The sequence below is a fragment of the Tetrao urogallus genome, assembly GCF_951394365.1.
Source record: "Tetrao urogallus genome assembly, chromosome: 9".
Classification (NCBI taxonomy): Eukaryota; Metazoa; Chordata; class Aves; order Galliformes; family Phasianidae; genus Tetrao; species Tetrao urogallus.
In genome coordinates this window covers 5388036-5410804 of record NC_136822.1, presented here as the reverse complement: position 1 = coordinate 5410804, position 22769 = coordinate 5388036, and the positions used below count along the sequence as shown (strand labels likewise).

Genomic DNA, 22769 nt, shown 5'->3' with positions numbered 1-22769 from the left:
TTTGTGAAATGGACAGACGTGACCTTTTCTTCATGAGAAGCTCTTGAAAGATGTTTCTTCTTGATAAGGGGGAAATATATCAGCCCTAAACTTCCTGAGTTTATGCTGTTTTAATTTTTTTCTCGCGAGCTGTAGTGCTTCATAAAATCAGCACGGTCAGTTGAATACCATAAAAATGGAAATAAGGTTTTAGCAATAAATGATAATCTTCAGTCATATTTAAAGGTTTAACATAGTGCTTTCCATATTTGGAATTCCTTAATCTTACGGACAGTTTAAGGATGAAGATGTCTTATTGTTCTGAAGCAGCAAATTGAAATGAACAGCAACTTCCCTATTTTCCTTAAAAATAAAAAAAAAAAAAAACCCAAACTCCTAAATGTAGACTTAGGACCCCAAATTTCTGTTTCTAAAGAGTGTAAGGTAAGCTACAAGTGCATTTGTTTGGCAGATAGGAGAAGCTGAAATAAAGCAAGTGCTTTAAAAATTAATGCACCATTCATATCAGTTTTAAGCCTCCTGATTTACAAATGAAAGACAGTCTCTGTCCCACTACGTGAAGTGGATTTCTTTGTTTCTCTGATCTGGAGTCTATAGCATGTTATCTATTCCAGAGCCTTGTTGATCATGTGTCCTATAGGACTGTAGAACATTAACCCTCTTTTTAAGTAGTAAAAAAAAAAGTTTCTGATGTTCTTGGTCACGTTGTGAGGTAAATCAAAATGTAGTTGTTTTCCACTGATAAATGTAATGCTTTCTTGCTGCATTTTTGGATGTATGGCAATGCAAAATAAAAGGAAAAAAGAAAAACCTCTGAAAAGCAACAAAAGCATAACACCAAAAGCTCAAAATGGCTGTCTTCCCAAGTAATATTAAAATGCATCCAATTTTTCATAGATCAAATTTGTGTCATATAAAACACATACCTTGTCTTTTTCTACAGGTGACTTCACTTTTGAATGATATGGAAAGGTATTACCGAACTAAAGAAACCAAAACATTTTTTTTTTGTTCTACAATAAGTTACGATAAGTAATTCTCAAAAATGTTACTTGGTCTAGCTACATCTCTTTGTAAAGAAAACTATTAATTCAGCATAATATTTTAGTAAACAAGTAAAATGGAAAAAAATACAGGTCTTGTTCCAAAATAGAGGGTACTTTGATAATACTGGTATGGAGCTCAACCTGTACCATTTGAAAAGGCATGATAGAAAACATGAAATACCTAAGAGACTTTCTTAGTATTTGGATGCAAATGCTAGCCAGACAAATCTATTCTCTTGTGGGTAGGCTGCCTAATTTGATTCTGTCTCACTCACTTTTTAACAGGATGCCTTCAGCTATCCTGTGAGTTAACAGCAAGCTCTGAAGGATTGCTATACCTTTGGTTTTTCTTACACTTGGGAAAGAGGAAGGAAAATAGGCAAAGGCCTGACTGTGGGCCTCATGTAGCTTCTTATTTTACTACTTAAACAGGACTGCATAAAACCATGATATACTAGAAAGAGTAGATTCAACAGATATGGAAAACTAGCTACTCACTTGTCTGAAAGAGAGTAGCTGCTACTACTTCACACTGAATGAGTGCCAGCACTTGACATTTTCTGTATTGCCACTAAAATGCAAATTGTTTTCTAACCTAAGAGAACACATTTGGCTCAGAATTAATAAAATATAGATAAGTACGTTTGGGAAGTGTCATAACTTGCACTGCTGAAATCAGCATACAGACTTCAAGGACTTTTGGTCTAATGTACTGGAACTACTTGGATATTATCCCTTTGAAATAAAGAACTCTGCTAATGTAGGATTTCTCTGCACTGGATAAAGATGTAAACAAGGGGGCATACACAGCTTGGTTTAAGGCATCTTATTTGTGGAAGGGAAATGCTTTCAGTGTATGCTTCAGGTTATTCAAGTCAGGCTCCTACTTGGCCAGTCTTGGACAAGCCCTCCTTTCTTCCATTGGTTCTATAAGGATATTAGCTTTCTAATCTCAGCATCTACAATAGCTATCCATGTTTGGTAAGCCTGTGTTTTGGAAGTGAATTTTAAAAGATGGCAAAGGAGGAAGTTTGTCCTTAAATAATTGCTCACTCCATCCATACTCTGGGATTGTGCAGAATTCAGTTAATGTAGCTCGGTAAGAGTAAGATTCTCCATCTTTATAGTTGGCAATTACTTTTCTAAATCATTAGATGTGAAATAAGGTTGTAATGAAGTGATGTGTGGAGGCTAAAGCACCCTAAAACAATACAGTATAGTTAGTATTTTGGAATGCACAGTGGTTGTATCTACCAACACGACATTTGTTCAGCTCCCTGCAGAAGGGTATCTTACATGGGAGTAATTGAACTGAATAGGAGTTCTGTGCTCTGATTCTGAATTCTCAGTGTTTTCCCTTAGAATAAAACTATCAGTACCCTTTCCCTGAAGTAGCTCCACAAGGAAAAAATGTGAGTTATAAGATAGTCGTTGCATATTGATGTCAGCTAAAATGTTAGGTTGTGCTTCTATCTCTTCTTTACAGCAAGGAAGAGAGCTGCTTACTGCAAAGTGAATAGAGATCTTCAAGCTTTCAAACTTAAAAGGGTGTAAGAAGACAGCCTAATTTCTTCTGTACTTTTGTGTTTGTACACAAAGGTAAAGCAATAATGCTTTTTGAATCTCCTATAAAGCAAATGTTCCCTTGCTTCCTGCAGGTCATGTTAGTTAGGTATCTTTATATTGCCAACACAGATTTCTGTTATATGATAGATACTTTCTGCTAAAATCATAAACCTGTGGCATTTCAATATCTTTGTAGATAAGAATTTTCTCTCCTAGTCTAGTGGGATTTGTTGCTTATGTATGTCTTATATTGTTTGACTCTAACTTTTGGAAGTACTGGATGCAATATACAAGTAATTTTTTGAGTTGTTTGCTTCAAGTTGGTGATTGCTCTTATCCTTATGTAGAGGAAATGCTAAGTCAGAGCCTGAAACAATGATTGAGCACCTGAAAAGAAAGGCAGGTGCATGCAATGTACCTGAGTGACCAGAAGAATGGAGCCAGGATCCACCCCTTTCCAGACTTCATTTAAGGGTTGGCAGTAGAGGTGAGGCATTTCTTGCTAGAGATCCTTGCCTACCTGAGGCTTTCCAAAGGAGAGCAGCTCTTTTCCTTCATTTCTGCATTTGCAGCTGCTGCACGTGGGTCTGTTGTCATTTGCTGCAGCCAAAGACTTTGCCACCCTGCTATAATCGCAGCACTTTCCATCCCATTATAGCTTTACACCTTAAAACAGAATGCAGTTTTTTTTAGCTTTAAGAGTTTCTTGTTTTCAATCACTTAGTAGTATTATTTAAAATATATATATATACTTTATTTATTTAGGAAACAAATTATTGCTGTAAAGGCATATGAGAAGTTAATGTCTATGAAGTGCTGCTTCTTTGCTCCAGTGTTGCTTAAATTAACTGAGAGTGTGCATTCTGTTGTGATGCAGTATTTATTCACGTATGGAACTAACCACTGCTGCTTATGTCTAAATGCCCCTTTTTGAATCCTCAGCTGCCCAAACAACTCAACAGGCAGAATTAAGGAGTTCACGGAATAAGTTAATGCAGACACAAATTGCTGTATGAGAGGTCTTAGGCCTTCTTTTCCATAAAGAAGGCATAAAATAGATGGATGTACTCTAAGAAGTAGGATATCCCTTAAAAAAGCACACAAGGTATACACTTGTATAGCCTTGGCTAATAACCTAAACTAAAGCCATTTAAAGAATCTTGTTTCTTAGTGGCATTAAAAAAAAAAGAGTTGTTATGGTTAAAATGAATTTCCAGATAATCAGTAGCTTTACAAAAATTACAGGGAAGATGAATGTTTCATTCTGTTTAAATCAAGTCATCCTGCTGTCAGTAGAAATCTCAGAGGTTCAGCCTTGTGGAAGGATTTAAAGGCAACACTTCAGCAATAATCGGATTAGAAGGACTTGCATAGCTACGTGGTGTAAAAACCAGATAAAAGAAACCAGAGTTCAGATTTACCACAAAGAAAGGCAGTGAGCTGTAAGGTGCAGAACCTGAGGCTGATTTTGACAATTACCTGGAGTAGGGATGCCTGCAGATTTCAATGGTTACTGGAAAATGATCAGCAATGACAATTTTGAGGAGTATCTCAAAGCACTGGGTAAGGTTCCCTTCATGTTTCTTGTAAGTGATCAATAAATGCAGACTATCCTGATCTTCTCATGAATCTATTCTACTTGTATGGTCATAAAGCATTTTTGTGAGAAACAATTTCTTCAGGAACTAAGAATTGCTCTGTGCAAAATTCTCTTAAGCAGTCCACTTTTTGACATCATGGAGTTTCCAAGTGTAGTGACTAAACTACATAGCTGAAAGAGGTAAGTTGCAGACTTTAAATTTAAAACCCAAATATAATTTGAGAGAGTGAAAGTTTGCATGCTACAGAGATGGTAATGTACTTGAGGCAGTTTTGTGTGTTTGCGTGTGATGAAGTACATAAAAAGCTACTACTCCTGCAGAAATTCTAGTACCCTTATTAACTGTCAAATACAAGTAGCAAAACAAGGCATAAATGTAGGCAACAGAACTGGGCTGTAGACTTTTTTTTTTTAACAAGCTGGCCTGAAATATCTGGACACTTACCTTCACCGAATCTTTCCCCAGAGCTACAAGCCTCTTTTTCTGGTAGATGTTTCTATATTAAAGTAACTCTCTTTTTCTTTTTCAGATGTAAATGTTGCTGTAAGAAAAATAGCAAACTTGCTAAAACCTGACAAAGAAATCTTTCAGAATGGAGATCATATGATTATTAAAACGCTAAGCACTTTTAGAAACTACATCATGGAATTTGATGTAGGAAAGGAGTTTGAAGAGGATTTAGCTGGGGTGGATGATCGCAAATGCATGGTAAGAATTAGAACTGTAACAACTGACGAAATAAAAACAAGGCTATTAAGGCTTTGCATAGACTACATCTATAAGCCTTTTCTTTTTTTGTGGCTACTCCTAAAACTGTATTTATACTTCTCAGTTTGAGATGTGCATGGCTTTTAGCATGCCTTTACATTAATGGAATAGAATTGTAATCAGAATCATGACAAAGTTCTAGCAATTAATGAATAGTAGCTTCAATGTTCTCAGTTATTCTGGAATATTTGTTAGTCTGGAAGACATCTGCATTTAGATTTTCAGAATCTCTTTACTGACAGATGCTTTACAGTAGAAGAAATCAACTTGTTTCAGGGCCAGGTATCCTTCCCCACCTCAAACAATGGTCAGGTGCTCAAAAGCTGTTTTTCTGTGCTTGTTCCTTCCTGGGTGTATGTGGTAGAGCTGATGTGTTCATTAGCCTAACTGGAACAAATCTTCACACTCAATAAGCTAGCACTGAGGTCTCTGCATTATGAGCTCTGTTTGCCTGCCGAAGAGACAATATTTTCCAGCTTATTGATAAATACCCGTTAATTGATAGTTGATTGATAAATACCCGTTATCAGGGAGAACTTGAGAATACCAAGTTCTTCACATATATACAGCTGGACATTTTCTTTTGTGTTTGAGAGCATAATGCCTGTGATATCCCACAGTGAAGATAAGTAAAAGAAAATTATTTCAGCAGGGAATATAGAGAAGTAATACAAAATAGAATTAATGGGTTTCCAGTCTTAGAAAGATGTACATCTATGCAGCATGTTATTCTCTAACACTAGACTAACTTGCTTTTGCTCTGTAAATGGCAGGAAAGGGAATGACCTGGAAGAATAGGGGAAAAAAGGGGCAGGTGAGCAGCAAGGAAGGTTCTCAACTAATCCCTCTGTACTCCTTGTTATAGAGCGTAAGAGCATGAAACAGAAAAAAAAACTGCAGAAAGGTGAAGTGTATGTGTGTAAAGGGAAGGGCCCAATATCATATGACTTCTGGAAGGCTCTTCATTTGAGATAAAGACCAGATCCATTGAGCAAATATGAACCTGAAGAAGGTCTTACATTTTCTTGGCTAAAGTGCTTTCAAAGATAGTAATGGTCAATTTATCTGCTTAAGGGCTAAAAATATGCAAAGTTCCCATTGTTTAATTCAGTGAACTACTGATATGCATGTGTACAGAATTATCTCCAGCTAAGCACTACCTATACTTAAGGACCATTAAACTCCCAACTAAAACATCCTTTAGCTGGCAGAATGAAGTAATTTTGCTAGCATGTGCCTTCAATGAGTTCTCACAAGCTCTATCAGGCAACCACTGTGCTTAAAAAAAAAAAAAAAAATAGAATTCGGAAGACATGAAAATGTGGCCCCTGCCCAGTCCTGCTTCTGAAATGCAGAACAGGTAAAACATGTAACTCTTGGTTCTCTGAAATGTTTCACTATTTGTAATAGGCCAGTATTCTCTACTTGACATTTCTAAATTGAGTAATAGGAAAGGATGTAAAATATCGAATGAGAAGGAAGAAATAAGTGACTATTCCAGTCATTTACAGCAGTTATTAGATTTGGAATAGAATCTAGTTTACTTCTAACTGTTCTTTAAAAAATGTATCTATTGGTGGTTTGCAAAATCACTCAGAATTGTAAACAGGATGTATCAGCATCGATTTGCCTTGGGGGAAAAAAAAAAGTTGTGGTCACGCTAATACTAACAATTAGTTTCTTTGTTAAGTATGACTTAGGCATGCAACTTCAGAAAAGCTTTCAGAAGTCTCTCGTATCTCTTTGTGGTCTCCCACATCAGAAGATACCAACTGCAGCTCTGTAAGGTCAATCTAATCATTGCCTGTAATGTATCATACGCAATAGTTCAATTCTCTCATAAAAGGCATTTTTATGAAGCCTCAGCTTTTCCAAAGAAAGACAAGTACAAGAAGTTGTTCTTGAGATGCAGCTTCAGTCCAAGTCTAGCAACCAAAATGTCAGCAAAGATTTGCAGTTTTAAGCAAAGGAACAACTCCATATGGACAGATGCATTGTGAAAGGACGGTTACGGAGCTGAGCTGATAAATACTGGAATACTCCTTGAGTGGTGGTATGAGGAAAGCCACCATTAGAGTGAAGGATGAATGCGGTTTTTGATGTTTCCTTTCCTTATACATAGGAGCTATGATGTATGGTTCAATGGCTTTTAGAAGCAATGGGAGAACAGTTGGACTAGATGATCTTGTCCTTTCCAACCTTTTATGATTCTTATGAATCTACGTGCCATAAATGGCGTAATCATTAATGTTCAGTCTATCCAATGGGAGAGTTTGAGTCATTTACTGTTATTTACATTGTGAACTGAGCAGATTGCTGGGCTGGTTCCTCAGTAACAAGCAGCTCAACACAAAACAAGTACGAAGTAACATGGATACAACAAATTACATATTAAACGTTATTCTGTATAACAGATCCAACAGGAAGAAGCTAGAGTCATCTAACTAGGGTTAACATCAGTAAAAATAAAAGCACAGTGGACAGGTTCAGTCTTCCTGTGTATGTCTCTAAAATTTTGTCCACCGTTCAGTTGTAAAACACGTCTTTGAATCTCCGAGTAATTACAATATTTCAAAATCAATAGTGTGCAATGAGTAAAAGCTGACCAGCTTTGCTGAGTCTAAATTTAGAAGAAAGGCAAAGGTATGACAATAACAAGTCTTATGACAGTGTAGGCTGCCTTTCTTCATTTCACTTAGGGTTGTTTTCCTTATCATTGCTGGTCACTTAGTTTTTGCTGGAAGCTTTTCTGAGATAATTCAGATGGATAATCCTTAACAGTTTTGGGTTTTTTTTTCCATCTTTAACCATCACCTTCTTGTCTGCAGCACGTTTTTGGATGATTTCATTTTCTTAAAGGGTAGTGATATCAATACTTCTATGATTCTGTTTATCTGGGAAAGTGAGGACTTGCTTTAGAACATAAAATTTCTGTTTCCTAAAACCAAGCATTACGATAGCTGCCCACTCAGGGGAGAGCACTAATGATAGGCAAAGTGCTGCCAAAAAGACTGTTGATATTCCCTGTATTCCAAGCAAGAAATGAGTCCTGCCTAGTTTGTATTCAGGAAAAAATGTAGTGAACTTAAGGTACTCAAAGCATAATTTGATTTATACTGTTGCAAGGTCAGAAAAAAGTGCTATTAAAATTACATGGCTCATTAAACTTTCTTAAACTGTTATTTCAGCAGGGTTCCTTTAATACCAGAAATGGAATTCACAGCTGTTAATCTAGTTTAGAGTAGGCAATGCAATGAATACTTTGCTGTTAGAAAAAGCAAGCACTCGGACACTTGGAATTTCGGTGGGGAGTCCGCATAGAATGAGAAGATGCAAAATGAATATTTTTGTTAAGTAAGATGCAAGGTCAGCATTGTGTCTTTACTTGATCCCTGTGATTCAACACTTTCATTTCTATACCTCTACAAATGGTGTCACTTTCTTTTTAAAAATACTTCAATTTGTTGATTTGGGCTTGTAAGTATTTTCTCATTTACTATATTGGAAAAAGCTTTGTTCTAGAATGGTAATTGATGGGAGATGTCTTTGTATATATGTGTATACTCTAGACTTCTCTCAAATTTGCTGCTCCCTTTCTCTGCAGTAGTATCCCCAGCTTCTTACTGGGCTAATCTATGACTTTAAGGGGTTTTAATTCAGAGGAAGTAGCTTTCATGTAGTTTTGTGTTTCTGACCTTTTACAAACTACTGGCTCCAGGTGAGGAAGAACAGTTCTCCAGTCAACCTCTCTGGGGCTCTAGCGAACAGTGATCCAGCCTTGGATCTGCCTCAGGCTCTCTCAAATTCCGGTTCAGTCTCTGTGCCTAAGTAGAGAGGAGCTATTTCTTCTCTTTTTTCCTTGTTTTTGTCTGTTTCACATTGCAGGCCTTTTTTGGCATTACTGCATATTAGCAGTAAGTGATATGCTCAGCACATTTGTGACATGATGTCAGGTGAGATCTCTGGAATATTTTGTCATACACATTAAGATGTCATTAACTTCAAATGTTGCAGTGCTAGATTCATTTCTACTACCTAAGACTAACTGTAGGCTTTGAGCTAGTTACTTACAAAATTACTGCTAACATTCTGAAAGCTCTGTGGGCAGGATGGTTTTGAGTGGGCTTAGCATTTCAGCTTTACTATCTCCTACAGTTCTCCAGATGCATGTAATGCAGTGTGCAAGCAGAAATAATCTGATGAAAACCTGAGAACCTGACTTGCCTAACTCCTTTTTGAATGAAAAACCATTAGTGTTATGTACAACTGCTTCTTGCTAAGCTTATGCAGAGAGCAAATCAGTTATGCACGTTAATTTAATAAATGTCTTAGAGTCAATTCTGATCCTTGCACAAAGTGAATTAGATTTGTTTTCTACTCTTTTTCTGCTGATATATCCTTCTGATATAGGATATCAGAAGTCATCCCATTTTTTAAGATTCTTACAGTTTTATTTCAATAACAAAAAACCTAACCATTCCTAAGAAATAAAACACCATGTGCTAACCAGAATGCTTATTCCACTCCTCCAAAGCCTGGAATGTCTCTCCCTTTCCCTCTCTGCTCCTATGAGCAAGGATTCAAAATAAGCAATTTGAACATTTTAAGTTCTGACACTGACAGTAGCTTACCCTTTGATCTAAAACTTGTCATTGCAGTTCTGTTTGCTAGGAATGGAGATGCTGACAATCACCAAAGCAACACTTCTAGAAGTGTCTCTTTTTTTTTTTTTTTTTTTTTTTATTACAGTGAATTTCACTAAGCTTATCAGTCAGGTACAGAATGCCCACATTTTAACCAGCTTGTCTTTCAATGATCTGAGCTTGTAAGTTTGTAATGGCACACAAACACATTTCAGAGTTCTATAGTTATAGATACCCATTATGATATGTCGCATGTGCCAGCCCCACAAAAAGCTGAGAAATGTTCTGTTTTGTGCTACCAGCGTTTTCCTATTAGTTAACTCTGGAAGTTTCTGTTGCTGCTTGGCTTAAAGCAGGAATGATTAAATGGGAGGTTAGATTTATAGCTGCTTTTACAGGGTTCAACTGAAGTTGGTATGCGAGCGAAAGATTGATAAAGGCTTTAGCATCCTCCCTAGCTACAGGATAGCTAAACACGTATAGTCTCTCTCTAGAAACGATATATTGCAATAAAGTCCAAGAATCCTATCACTCATTTTTCTGCTGGAGAATGTTTAATAGATGTTTTCATGTAGTAGAGACAAAATAAGCCCACATATTACGTTTTTTGAGATCTGTCTCTTTGGAAGACGTTACGTTAAGTGAACCCTTATTTCAAATGGATCTTTGAGGTATAATACTACAATAACTTCACTTCTTAATTTTCAATACTAACAGAATAACTCGTTAGATTTTGGGAAGAGTGACTGGAATTCATGGGATGATGATGAACAGAACAAACAAGCAGTTTATTTCTCTCAATAGATAAGTAATCCTGACAATAAAGAAATGCTTCTGCAGTTTTTTCAGATTGCCAGGCTTCTCCTTTGTAGCAGTTTATCTTCATAATCCTAAGCTGCTTTTATGTAGAAAAGAAAAATTGAGTATCTTAATTTAATTAGAACTTAAGGTAGGAGGAGCAATGGGTTGTGGGCCATTCATATTTCTGAATCAAATTTTAAGATCAGCTGGATCTTCAAACAATTTGTACTTTGGAACCTATTGACCACGTGTACCGATAGTTCCTCATGGAAACAGTAGTCTCTTTCCATTTAAGTTCTTGAATATAGTAGTGACCTTATTGGCAGCTGCTTACATTTTCCAGCATATTGCTACTTTGTACTCAAACACAGTAAATCAGAGCCAGAACACAGTCAAGAATCAGGACAACTGAAAAAAAAAAAAACAGCCATAGTACTGGGTTGCCAGATAGAGACCTTATCTTGATGTTCTTGGGGATACATCTCTATTATTGCATCTTTCAGGATTTTCACTCTGTAGTGTGGTGGTTCGTGCACTCGCAGAATCATGGGGGTTGGAGGGGATCTCTAGAGATTATCTAGTCCCAACTCCACTGCTAAAGCAGGTCCAGTAGAATAGCTTGTATAGGAAGATGTCCATGCAGATTTTGAATTTCTCCAGAGAAGGAGACCCCTACCACCTCTATGGGCAGCTTGTTCTGGTGCTCTGTAAGCCTCTGAGAAGGTGAAACCTCCTATGCTTCAGTTTGTGCCTGTTGCCCCTTGTCCTGTCACTGAGCATTGCTGAAAAGTGTGTGGCCCCATCCACTTCACTTCTCCTCCCCACCGTGCTTATGAGTGTTAAGATCTCCTCTGTCTTCTCCAGTCTGAACTGTCCCACATCTCTGAGCATTCCTTCTCAATTACCAAAATTGGGCTGAGCAGGAGGATTCAGCATTAAGATTGTAGTCTACAAAGGCTCAATGAAGTCTGGACCACCATAACTAAAACCTCATATGGCCCTGCCTAGCCTTTCAACTGGTTTGCAAACAACTGTCTATGGAAAAAAAAATGGGCTGAGTTTGAGAATGAGTGGGCTGTGGTGGAAGAGTACAGCAGCTTTCTTACAAGTGAAGTGCCTGGCTGCTGCAGATCATATTGGAGCCAGACATTCAAAACCAGAATCCAGAGCTATTACTCTGTCTTCCCATGTGGCAAATCCTCCTGGCACTTGTGCAATTCCATCTTGCTGAAGGTGACTGGAATTTCCTAACTCCGAGTGTTTAGTTCAGTAGGTCTTTTTTTCTCAAATCTATCAAAACTCAAAAATATCTTATTTATGGAAGTATTGCTTAACTGCTATGGATCCTTATAACTTCAAATCAATTCTGGCTGTTACAGTCTAAACCTACTGAAATTAGCTGCAATTTGTCATAGCACATGTAGAGAAGGAGCAAGGAAATTACTCAACTTAGTAAGGTTTGCCTCAGAAGTCCATGAAAACAGCTACTGTAAACATGGACCTAAATAAAAAAAAATCACTTTGAGAAAATAATTGTAAGAAGGTAGAAGATTGGTTTAAGTAGTATTAGAAATTAACTGAATGTCTTTATCACAGATTTATTTTTTGACTCTAGAATATCTAAACTGTTATGGTAGATATCTCATTTAACTTGAGGCTCTTTGAAAAATTACCTATAGTTTTCATTCTTCGACTTGATTTTTCTATGTGTTCCCAGTATTTCTGGATCAGACTTTTCTTAGAAAACTAATTTTGCCTAATTTCAGCTGTGGAATTGAAAGAGCAACAGAAAAGCATCTGTATTTTTTTGCTTGAGTGTGCTCTTTTCTCAGTATTTTATGTCTACAACCTACCAGCTATAGATTTGGTGACATCAAAGGAGTTGCTGGAGAGGTGACAAATGCTTAATGTAGTTGTTGCCCTCCTGTTAGCAATGTAGAGTATGCTTCCTATGCAAAAGGTCACAGGTAGTGACTGTGATGCTAATGAATGTGTTTTCACCATTGCATTGCAGTGGTTCTGATATCCACGTGAGTTTATTCCATCAACGCTTCAGTTGATGAATATTTTACCTGACAACTGCTTACCAGATGTTTTCATATCACTTTGATAGTTCAGGTGAAAAAGCCTTATCTTGAGCATCTAATTAATATCTAATTGGATACACTGCAGTGCTTGACTGAAAATTCTAGAATATTTTATTTGGTGTTAGTTGGAAACAAAGGACACATCTCAAAGTGGATTTTCCTGTATCTGTCTGATCTAAACAATTGCTTTTCATGGTTTAATTTTTTCCTAAATCATAATTACAGTTGTAAAATGACTAGTAATTCCCATAAGCACAGAATTACTGAATTGAGACAGAGCATGGATTGTATCATGCAGTCCTAGGGCACTGCGGTCATTTACTGCACTGTAATATAGAGACAACACTATGAAGGGAAGCAGAAGAAAAATGGAAACTGCACTGCTGTGTTTCTCCGAAAGATGGGAAATCAATAACATTTTTGATGAAAGATAGTAGCTGCAATTCATATTTGTAAATGTAGTACGTCAAAAATCTATGTAGCTTCAGCAGAAAATGTTCATTGGCTACTTAAGGAGAAAATTGTATTTCATTCACCCGTAAAATACACTAGGTGTCTTCAGCTGCACAGCACACAAGCTAGCACATAAGGAACAGCCAATGTGGGAATGAGAAACACTGTGCATTGCCAACAATAAATGTTTATGCAATTTGACAATGCAGATTTTTCTGATAAATCAGTTTGTTTGATGAATATTTCAGTAAATTACACAATTCAGTATATCTGGCTGTAGGTCAACACGCCTTACCACTAGAAGCTGGAAGTATTACCTACTGTAACTTGACAAGATTTCACTGCTGCTATTGCCACTTGATCTAATACTAGATCAGACTGCCTGGGGTCTCATCCAGCTGGCCTTAAAAACCTCCATGGACAAGGCATCCACAACCTCTCTGGGCAACCTATTCCAGCGCCGCGCCACTCTCTCAGTAAAGAACTTCCCCCTGACATCTGATCAAAATCTCTCTTTAGAGAAAAATCAGCTTAATACAGAATTTGAAGGCATAAGAGAATCCAAGCACCGCCTGTTCGTAGATCTTAATTGCCTACGTTATCTCCCTACCATTCTTCTTTTCTTCTAGACATCTTTTTCTTTATGCTGCTATTATGCTGTTGTTAAGTTAATGTGGGAATTTAAAGGGACTCTGTGGAGAATGTCAAAAGTGGTGGGGAATACACAAATAGTTTATTTTCTCACTTAAAATATGAACGGCATATTAGCAGTTATGAACACAAAAGAAAACCTACATTTTTGGAGCTACAGTGTTTCTCCCAGTCAGTAGTCAGTGAAAAATATTCCATATACACAAAGAAAGGAGTGTCTGTGCCTAAAGGAAAGCTCTAAAATAATTGTTATTTACAACAAAAGGGCTGATATTTACTAATTTTTCTGGGATGTTGTTATGTTCTGGCTCAAATATTTGAAAACAAGGTAAGTATTGCTGTCTTTGTTGCTGGGAAAGGGTAGATTATTTGCAGCAAACAGTGCACTTACAATAGCCATAACAATTCCAACCTCAGAGATATTTGGAATTGAAGAACTTACTGTTCCTCTTTGATCTGACTTAAAAGAGAAATTTCTGTCTTTTGTGTTACTTGGGTCTTATATCAGAATTTAGAATATCACCTAAAGAAAGAAAATATAAAAATGCTACCAATTAATCTTATTGTCATGAAGCAGTTGTTTCTGCTAACAAAGAAGATAACGTGTTCTTTTGCCATATAATATATTCTGTCCTTTATAACCTTCATAGCAAATACAAAAATCAGAAACTGTACGGCATCCTCACATCCCATCAGTAGTTATATTTCTGAGAAAGGAAGAGAAAGGATAACATCTGGGAATTCTGATAAAATGGCATGGGTAGTGGTCAGTGAGATTTTACTCTCTGTGGTTGTCACTGGATCACCAAAAGCAGTGTCTAATCTTGATTAGAAAAACCAAACAACAAGGAGAAAAAAGTGTTTTCTGAGATGAAAATGTTTTTAAAACTCTTAGAGGCTGAAAAACTTATTTGAGTTGCCACAAACATTTCTCTAGTGTCCCCAGGTCTACTAAGATAGCGAAGTATCAAAACTAGAAACTTCCACAATAACTGACTTTGCATGTGAGTAGGTCTAATAACATTGGATCTGATTTTATGATGGTATATTGCCTTGGAACTCGCATGTAATGGTACAAAATTTAACTTTACAGCTAATCTAACAATTTATCTATGATTAAGTTAGTGCTTAATGGATAGAAATAAGTACTGCTACTAAGAAAATCTGCATATGCAAATGACTTATTTCCCAGTACCTCTTGCATCTGTAGGTCCCTGGCAGAAATAAAGTTTACTTTCTGATATATTCATGGTTTAGAATCATCAGAAAGCCTTGAGATATAAACTTAGTGTTATTTGTTATCTTCTACTTTCCAACTGGATATCTGTAGATTCAAAATAGATACGTAAGCCGATAGTAACAATGGCAACCACACGGGCTCTCTTAAGTACAGCTTTGCTGCAGTGTGTTGTTCCCCCCTGCATCAGCATTTTAAACCTTGAAAGGAGATGGCATTTTTAAAATGTTATCTGCTACTAGGTTTAAATGCATTATTTTACATGACTGAACAGAAAAAACTCCCACTGCATTTTACAAATCAGAGAGATTTTTAGTGAGGACAAATAAGGCTTTTGTGGAACTCTTGGAATGTGTCCAGAGGAGGGCCACTAAGATGATCAGAGGGCTGGAGCACCTCTCCTACAAGGAAAGGTTGAGGGAACTGGGCTTGTTTAGCTTGGAGAAGAGAAGGCTGCAGGGAGACCTTATTGTGGCCTTCCAGTATTTGAAAGGAGCATATAAATAAACAGGAGGGGGAATGGCTGTTGACAAGGGTGGATAGTGATAGGACAAGGGGGAATGGTTGTAAACTAAGACAGGGGAGGTTTAGGTTGGATATTAGGAGGATGTTTTTCATACAGAGGGTGGTGAGGCACTGGCACAGGCTGCCCAAGGAGGCTGTGGATGCCCCATCCCTGCAGGCATTCAAGGCCAGGCTGGATGTGGCTCTGGGCAGCCTGGGCTGCTGGTTGGTGACCTGCACGCAGCAGGGGGTTGGAATTGGATGAGCACTGTGGTCCTTTTCAACCCAGACCATTCTGTGATTCTTAAGAAACCCCACATGGTGCAAATAGATTATATTGGATCACTCCTAACTAATGCCTTGCATACGATTATCTTTGCTGGCACTCTTTCTGGTGATTCATTTTTCCATGCTTGTTTAGCCTAAAGCTTCCCATGGGTGGAGAATGCTGGCTGTACTCATTTATAGATGGGTGGCTATCATACTATCATGGTTATCGTTTAAGAATTAATTGCTTGTGACATACACAAATTAAATAAATAGGTCTGCATAGTTCTTCAATGTTGAACTTATTTTAATTCATAGAATGAAAAATGTAGGATGGCTTATTTTCTTAGAAACCATGCAGGATGGATGCATTGTTTTCCTTTAATTAAATAGATCCGAATTTATCCATATTGGGCTGCTTATACAGGCAGTGGCCTGAACACTTACACGAGGTAGACAGTAAATCTATAGCTAGTCTTCAGATTCATTTCATTCAAGCTGGTTTGAAAGCAGTGTGCTAGTATCTATGCTAAGCTATTGTAATGCAGCACAAACTGCCACTAATCTTTCCTTTTCCACTACAAAAATTCTACAGAATGTTCCTGTTTTTACCTTAGGGAGAAGTGAAAAGCATACTGTGGATAAAGACTTGCCACAGTAACAAAGTGGAAGGATGCACTCTCATATTCAAGTAATTTTATTAAGTTCTGTTGAACTACTCAAGGCAGTGCAGGTACTCAGGAAAGCGCTGCGCTACATCCTGCAACACCTTAACTGGTATTCTACCAGTCCTGGCTCAATTACTGCTCCAGCTAAACAAAACAGGATACTGGCAATGTTATCAATTTACTGATACTTCCACACTACTCTGCTCAATGACAGAAGACAGATTAAGATATGGGGGGAAAAAAAGCCCACTATTTACAAGTCTTTCTTGTATAACTGGAGCTGCCAGTCAGTGGGCTCTGTGTTCAGGTAGATCAGCTGAGCAGTCCTTGTGGTGGAAAAAGACCTGAATCTCAAGTTTTCAGCTCTTATGAATACAGTGCTAGGCTGTACATCGCTTCTGCTGTTGTATTTGTCAGAGGGGAAAAGAAGTGCACTCTTACATAATGATTTTTGTCTGATTGTTTTTCTTGCAGTTAAACAGCTTTATCTCACCCTTGCAGGTTTTGACAGGCAGTTGGGAAGCAACTTGCTCTTTAAGCAAATTTCTTTTGTAATTATCCTAATTACTACAATGCTCTACAATTATTCTTCTTATGAGATTTGTTAGTCTATTATATTAGAGAGTAGTTTTTCTTTAAGGAAACTAATCAAAATATCATGAAATACTGCAGTAATGCTGAACATGCCCATTTTCTTAGACCACAGTTTCTTGGGATGGAGATAAGCTACTTTGTGTACAGAAAGGAGAAAAAGAAGATCGTGGTTGGACTCAGTGGATTGAAGGAGATGAAATGCACCTGGTAAGATCATATAATGGGTACTAAGTGCCATCCTTTTATTTACTGAAACAAGATGTAGTGCTGTGTTATCTTGGCATTCTTTGACATAATTAAGTGTTGGTGCTGTATTTGACTTGCTTCTAAAGTAGTAATTTAATTTGGCACCATTATTCTTTCAAGTCCCTTACAAAAATTGCCTCATTTCAAAGCAGTACTCTTTCTGATAACTGTCTGTTCAGACATACTGGTTTGAAATGTTTACACTGAGGAAACCATTTAGCAGAATGGTCCTTGTACACTCTGAAATACACAATATGGGAGCTTGTAAAATTACACACCTAACGATAAGCCGTAAGGGGAAAATATATCATTCTTCTTTTAAAATAGTTACAGCCCTAACTGCACTATAGCCCAGAGAACTAAAACAGCAATTAGGCTTCTGAAATGTCATGTTCTCTCTGATCACCATTTCCATCTTTCCAAGTTAACAGGATCTGAAAGAAAATGCCTATTCTTTCTTTACATAGCTCTTCATAGCATACTCACTCTCTCATTACTTTGGATAAAATGCACTCTTCCTGCTGAGAAAATAAATCTAACTTTTGATTCATTCTTGTGGTTGGTAGTTTTAGCATTCAACACTCCAAATTAATATTCTCTAAATATCCAAATCAGAAACTGTAATAGATGAAATCTTTGCAGAAGTACCCTAAGCCTCTTATTATCAAGTAAGAAATAGTGGAAGTCCCAGAAACAAGTTTGGAGAAGGAATGTATGTAATAAACCTTACCATCTGGACTACATACTTGATGTAATGCAGGTAGGGATGGAAGTAAATTTATAGTTGCAGTCATGGCCTCAACAGAAGTAGAGGTGAAGCAATGAAAATGAGACTGCAGAATTTCCTGTGTATATATGTCACAGTTTCAAGTGCAAGAGGAGAAGGGAGACCCTTCCGCCTTCTTTCGAGGAAAAGGAAAGAAAAATGGTCCAAGATAGGAGAGATTACAGATTTACTACAGATGGTGAAAGAATGTAAGATAATAACAAGACAGAGAGATTCAATTAATAACTCAAATGGGAGAGAGGAAGGCTGCCATCACTGCTGGAACTTGGAAGAGCCTCTTCCCTGTCACCTGGAATTGGACATCACCTGGGGAACTGTGGAGGTTCCTGGGAATAACAGTTTTCTTGGAGAGTTGGAACTCATGTGAAAGTGCTAAAGAGCATAGGATCAGGAAGTACAGCTCCAGAGTGCACTGTGCCTCTGCACCCAGTATCCTGCTGCAAGATGTCATATGGAATACTGATTAAACCAGAACAAAACATCCCCTCAATCTGCATGTGAACACTACAGCAGTTCCACAGTACCTCCCAGATAAAAAGCACTTGGTACTGTGACCCCAACCAGCAGCCTTTTCAGAATCTCTGTTTGCAGGCAGGTTGCAATTAGCCATGCTGTGTCTGGCCCTGAAGCTCAGCTTATTCTTTGCTGCATTTAACCCACATGAAGCGATGGCACTAGCTGCTCTCGGATTTCTTTGGCCTCCATTTTGTCAGGTTCAGGTTCTTATCTCCCTGCAATCATTCCTTCTTCCCATTTACTACTCCCAACACTTTTTTTTTTTTTTTTTTTTTTTTTTTTTTTTTTTTTTTTTTTTTAAGTCTAAACTTCTGCTGTCCTTACTCTGACTCATACGCTAGCCATACAACCTGGCCACAAACCTGCAGGCCAGACCAATTTCTGTGCTTAAAGCTGTCAAGAGTCATATCTGAGAAGTCATAACTTCAGATTCAGGTGCAAGTGCCACTGCTGTCCAGTGTCATCTTAGGTACCCTGACGTAATCTGACTGATCTGATGCTTTTGCTTTAAAAGGCTGTGAAGAGAAGTGTCGTAGCTGCCAGCACATTCAGGTATCCATGCACTAACTGACACTTGTACAATTTACTGCAAGCTGTCCATCATGCACCCAAAAGCCAGTACAAAGTTACTTATTGCAAAAGAAGTACCCAAATATTTTAGAAGCCAGTCCCCAATATTTTATCACATTTTATATTTCATGAACTTCAAATTATGTCCTCTTTATTCCTCTGAATCCTCATTAATATAACTCTCTCCATTACGTATGCAGTGAAATAGTTCCATTTAGTATCTTTTGATCAGCCAAGATTACTGGGCCCTGTGCTCCTGAAAGTACTTTGATACAATGGGCAGTTACCTCTAAAAAATTGATACTTCGATAGTTTTATGATGCTATTGAACTTTACACAATGAGCCAAGTGTTAATTTAATTCCTTCCATGGTTCTGTAGAAAGTAGCACCACATCCCTTAGTAGTTTATCACCTCCTATTTTTACCATTTCAATCTATGGTTCTGTACTTTGTAGTTCTTTTTCCTCCTTGGATTCTGTTTTATGTGAGTGACTTATTGGACCATTCTCCATTTCCTTTTGAGTTTTATTGCCATTTTCTATTGTATTGATTGCTTCTGCTCTGCAGGTTTTTATCTCTGTCAGCAGATCTCTTTGGACTTACTGCACACTCTTTCTTTTGGGTTCCCTATATACACAGTGAACAAAAACAGTTCCAACTAAAATCACAATACCAGTCTGCTTGTTTCATCAATTCATCATGAAACACCTTCTCTTACAACAGTCTGGTAACACATGTGAATAAGGTTATTGACCCAGTGTAACCTCTTCTTAATAAGTCATTTTAAAGTTTATAAAGAAATATAAGGAAACATGCACAACTTCCCAGTTAACTATACCTCCTAAATTCCTCAAAATATTCTGACAACTTTATTTAAGTCTTATCTTGAAATAGGAAGTACAGTCCTTCTGCTATGTCATATATAATCTTTGTCTATACGTTCCTTAAGAAGTTCCACCAATTTTCTTCTTCCAGGAAAACCAGTCAGCAGCTCCACAAATTCCCACAAAGTCTGTGCAACTCAGGTGTAACCTCAACAGCTTCAGTAATAGAGAAGATTAAACTGCATCTTCAGTGATGTTAGGTGAACAACAGTAGGTCTCATAAATCAATGTACATTCTTGTGAGCAGTCAGATTAGTTAGCAAGCAAAGATTTTTTAAAACCTGTTATGGAAGACAGAAGACCAGCGGGCAGCATTAGGCATCAATATGGTGAAGTTCAGCCAAAACTCACTGCTGTGCTGTGGTTTATAGACCTAGCCCAACTCTTCTGTATGCAATTACCTGCCCCATCCTACCCATGACCACTGGGTTGCTAGAATGGGCTTTTGGCTGATTTCTGGGTTTGTAAGTTTGATCTACTGATCATCAACATACAGACTCAGAATTTGTTACTTAAATCCATCCCAAATACTTTGTTTATATGTCCAAAATACAGAATGCTTATTTTAAAGACCTATGCAGTTGCACACACAAATAAACAATAATGCCCCTGGAACACATTTGGTCTTCCAAGATCTGAGATCCCAAAGTAACTTCTCTTACTCCATCTGTCTCCAGACAATAAGCCCAAACCAACTTGTACTATTAGGATTAAAAATAGGCTAAAATATGTACAAGCTATACAATCTAATTTGATAAGAAATATATTGAAATTAAGCTGGACATACCCATGAATATATAATGCACATATAATATGTAAAAGATGTAATTTTAAAATTATTTTCTCTTCCTAGGAAATAAGAGTGTGCGGAGTCAAATGCAAGCAGGTCTTTAAGAAGGTACAGTGAGCCTACTGCTGACATAGAAGTGAAGAAGCAAGTAGACTTGCCACCACGTCTCCAAGCACTAGTGATGAACATCATCAATGATGAGAGTTAATACAGATAAAGATTACATTAGAACTGTATAGTCAAAAATATTTTTAACAAATTATTTTAAAGAAATAATTGCAAATAAAACCCTATTAAAGTTACTAAACACTATAAATGGGTGCGCACCATAATTCTTGACCACACAAAAACTGAGACTGTTTGATAAAAAACAAGATACTGGAGTTAAAGGCCATGTGAGCTATTTTACTTGCAGTGAAAAATCTCCTTTCTGTAGCTTTAACAAGGGGCCTTAATGTAATCTTGTTTTCAGGCTATGAATTGTTGTAGGGAAGTGAATGAGGACTGCAGTATGTGGCTGACCAGAAATCCTCATCTCTCTGAAGCCAGTGAGAATTTTACCACCAGGTGCAATGGAGCAGTACTTCAGTGAAAGTATTCCACCAAAATGGAAGATTTGATTTTTTAAATTAAGTAAAGTTATGGATCAATAATCTGGAAAAACAGCAATTACAGAATTATGGCCAAGAGGCAATTCCTTTCCAAATGCTTTAGCCAATGACTATTTGCTTTCTTCCTCTTTCTGATGAAGCTGACAGTAAGGTTATTGCTAGTAACTATGTAATTGTACTCACACCATACAAAAGAGATAGCTAACATTGCTTTGTACAATATCGTTTTCAGATTTTATTAGTACCCATCATTGAGCTCATCTTCTCATGCAGCATATAGAAAAGCACTGACCTACTACTTTATGCTAAACATTCTTACAGGTTTAAGTAGCAAGATGTCCATGAATTTAGGAGGCTCCTCTTCGAAAGGGCACTTCTGAGTCTTTTACTTCTCTTTACCTGTTTTTGACTTAGTATAGCAATAATCATTTAATGTGATCCTCAGCTGTTTTATTCGTGGTTTCTGTGATTATTCACCATCTGATCTACCCCTCCCATTACAGAAGAAAAACATGAAAAGCACTAAGTCAGGATGTAGGATCAGAACATGAAATGATTAAGGAGTATGACTTGCATAATACCAAAGAAGATTCAGAAGGATTCTAAAACTATAAAGCAAATGCAGAGGATTGGGTAGAGAACTGAAACTCTTTATAGTAACATGATTTGCAGAGGAAATGGGATGCTCTCTTAACAGCAGGAGAATATTTTTTGAATACGTTGATTATGTAGTATCTAATATTGTAACCTGCGTAATGTATATATTTCATTTGGAAATTGTTGTGTTTTTTTCTGTTTGATTTGAACAAGTCAAAATATACACACTGATTTTACTGGGTGCAAATATGAGCATAAAATAAGTATTTTGGTACTTGAAGATTAAATAATTGATGTGAGAAAAAATCTAATCAGACCTGTACAAAATACATGTAAGCCTAAGAAAGGGCTGGTAAATTTTTATTTCATATATGTTAAATATTTTATATTTTTATTTTAGAAATCCAGGATTTCTTAATAGCTACCAAAATGTTTTACACAGACAAAGGAATACAAATTAGATTGCATTATCTGAAAACGTAGTTTTAATATTAAGTAATAATATGAAATGTGTGGTATTAATTATGAAATACCTTTAATGTCATTAAATAATTTAATCTTCAGATATATGAGATATATACTGTAGTGACGCAGCTGCAGTACAGCAACCTTTGTGATTTCCATGCACTTTGACTAAGATTACACCACACTGTTCTCCCAGTCTTTTCTGATTCTGTGGCTCAAGCCAGAAGCTGCTATCTCACTATTTAATAACCTTCACCATATTTTTCTTTCATAAAAATCTCAAGTCATTTTTGAGATCAATGCAAATATTTAGCAAACAGTTGTTTAAGAAATCTCTCTGTTCGCTTGAACCTGTTGCCTTCTGTTATCATGTAATTACTCCTAATTCTTGTACTGCAAGAGATACAAGATCACCA

At 37.0% G+C, this 22769-nt stretch overlaps 1 protein-coding gene across 1 annotated transcript; it reads left to right on the top strand.

The window, feature by feature from the left end:
- Positions 1-4102: 4102 nt before the first annotated feature.
- RBP1 (retinol binding protein 1) lies at positions 4103-20797 on the top strand (the record flags this gene model as incomplete). Its single annotated transcript, XM_079540095.1, has 4 exons — positions 4103-4175; positions 4743-4921; positions 16992-17093; positions 20744-20797. The coding sequence occupies 4 exons, from the start codon at positions 4103-4105 to the stop codon at positions 20795-20797; spliced, it is 408 nt and encodes a 135-aa protein (XP_079396221.1).
- Between the last annotated feature and the right edge of the window lie 1972 nt (positions 20798-22769).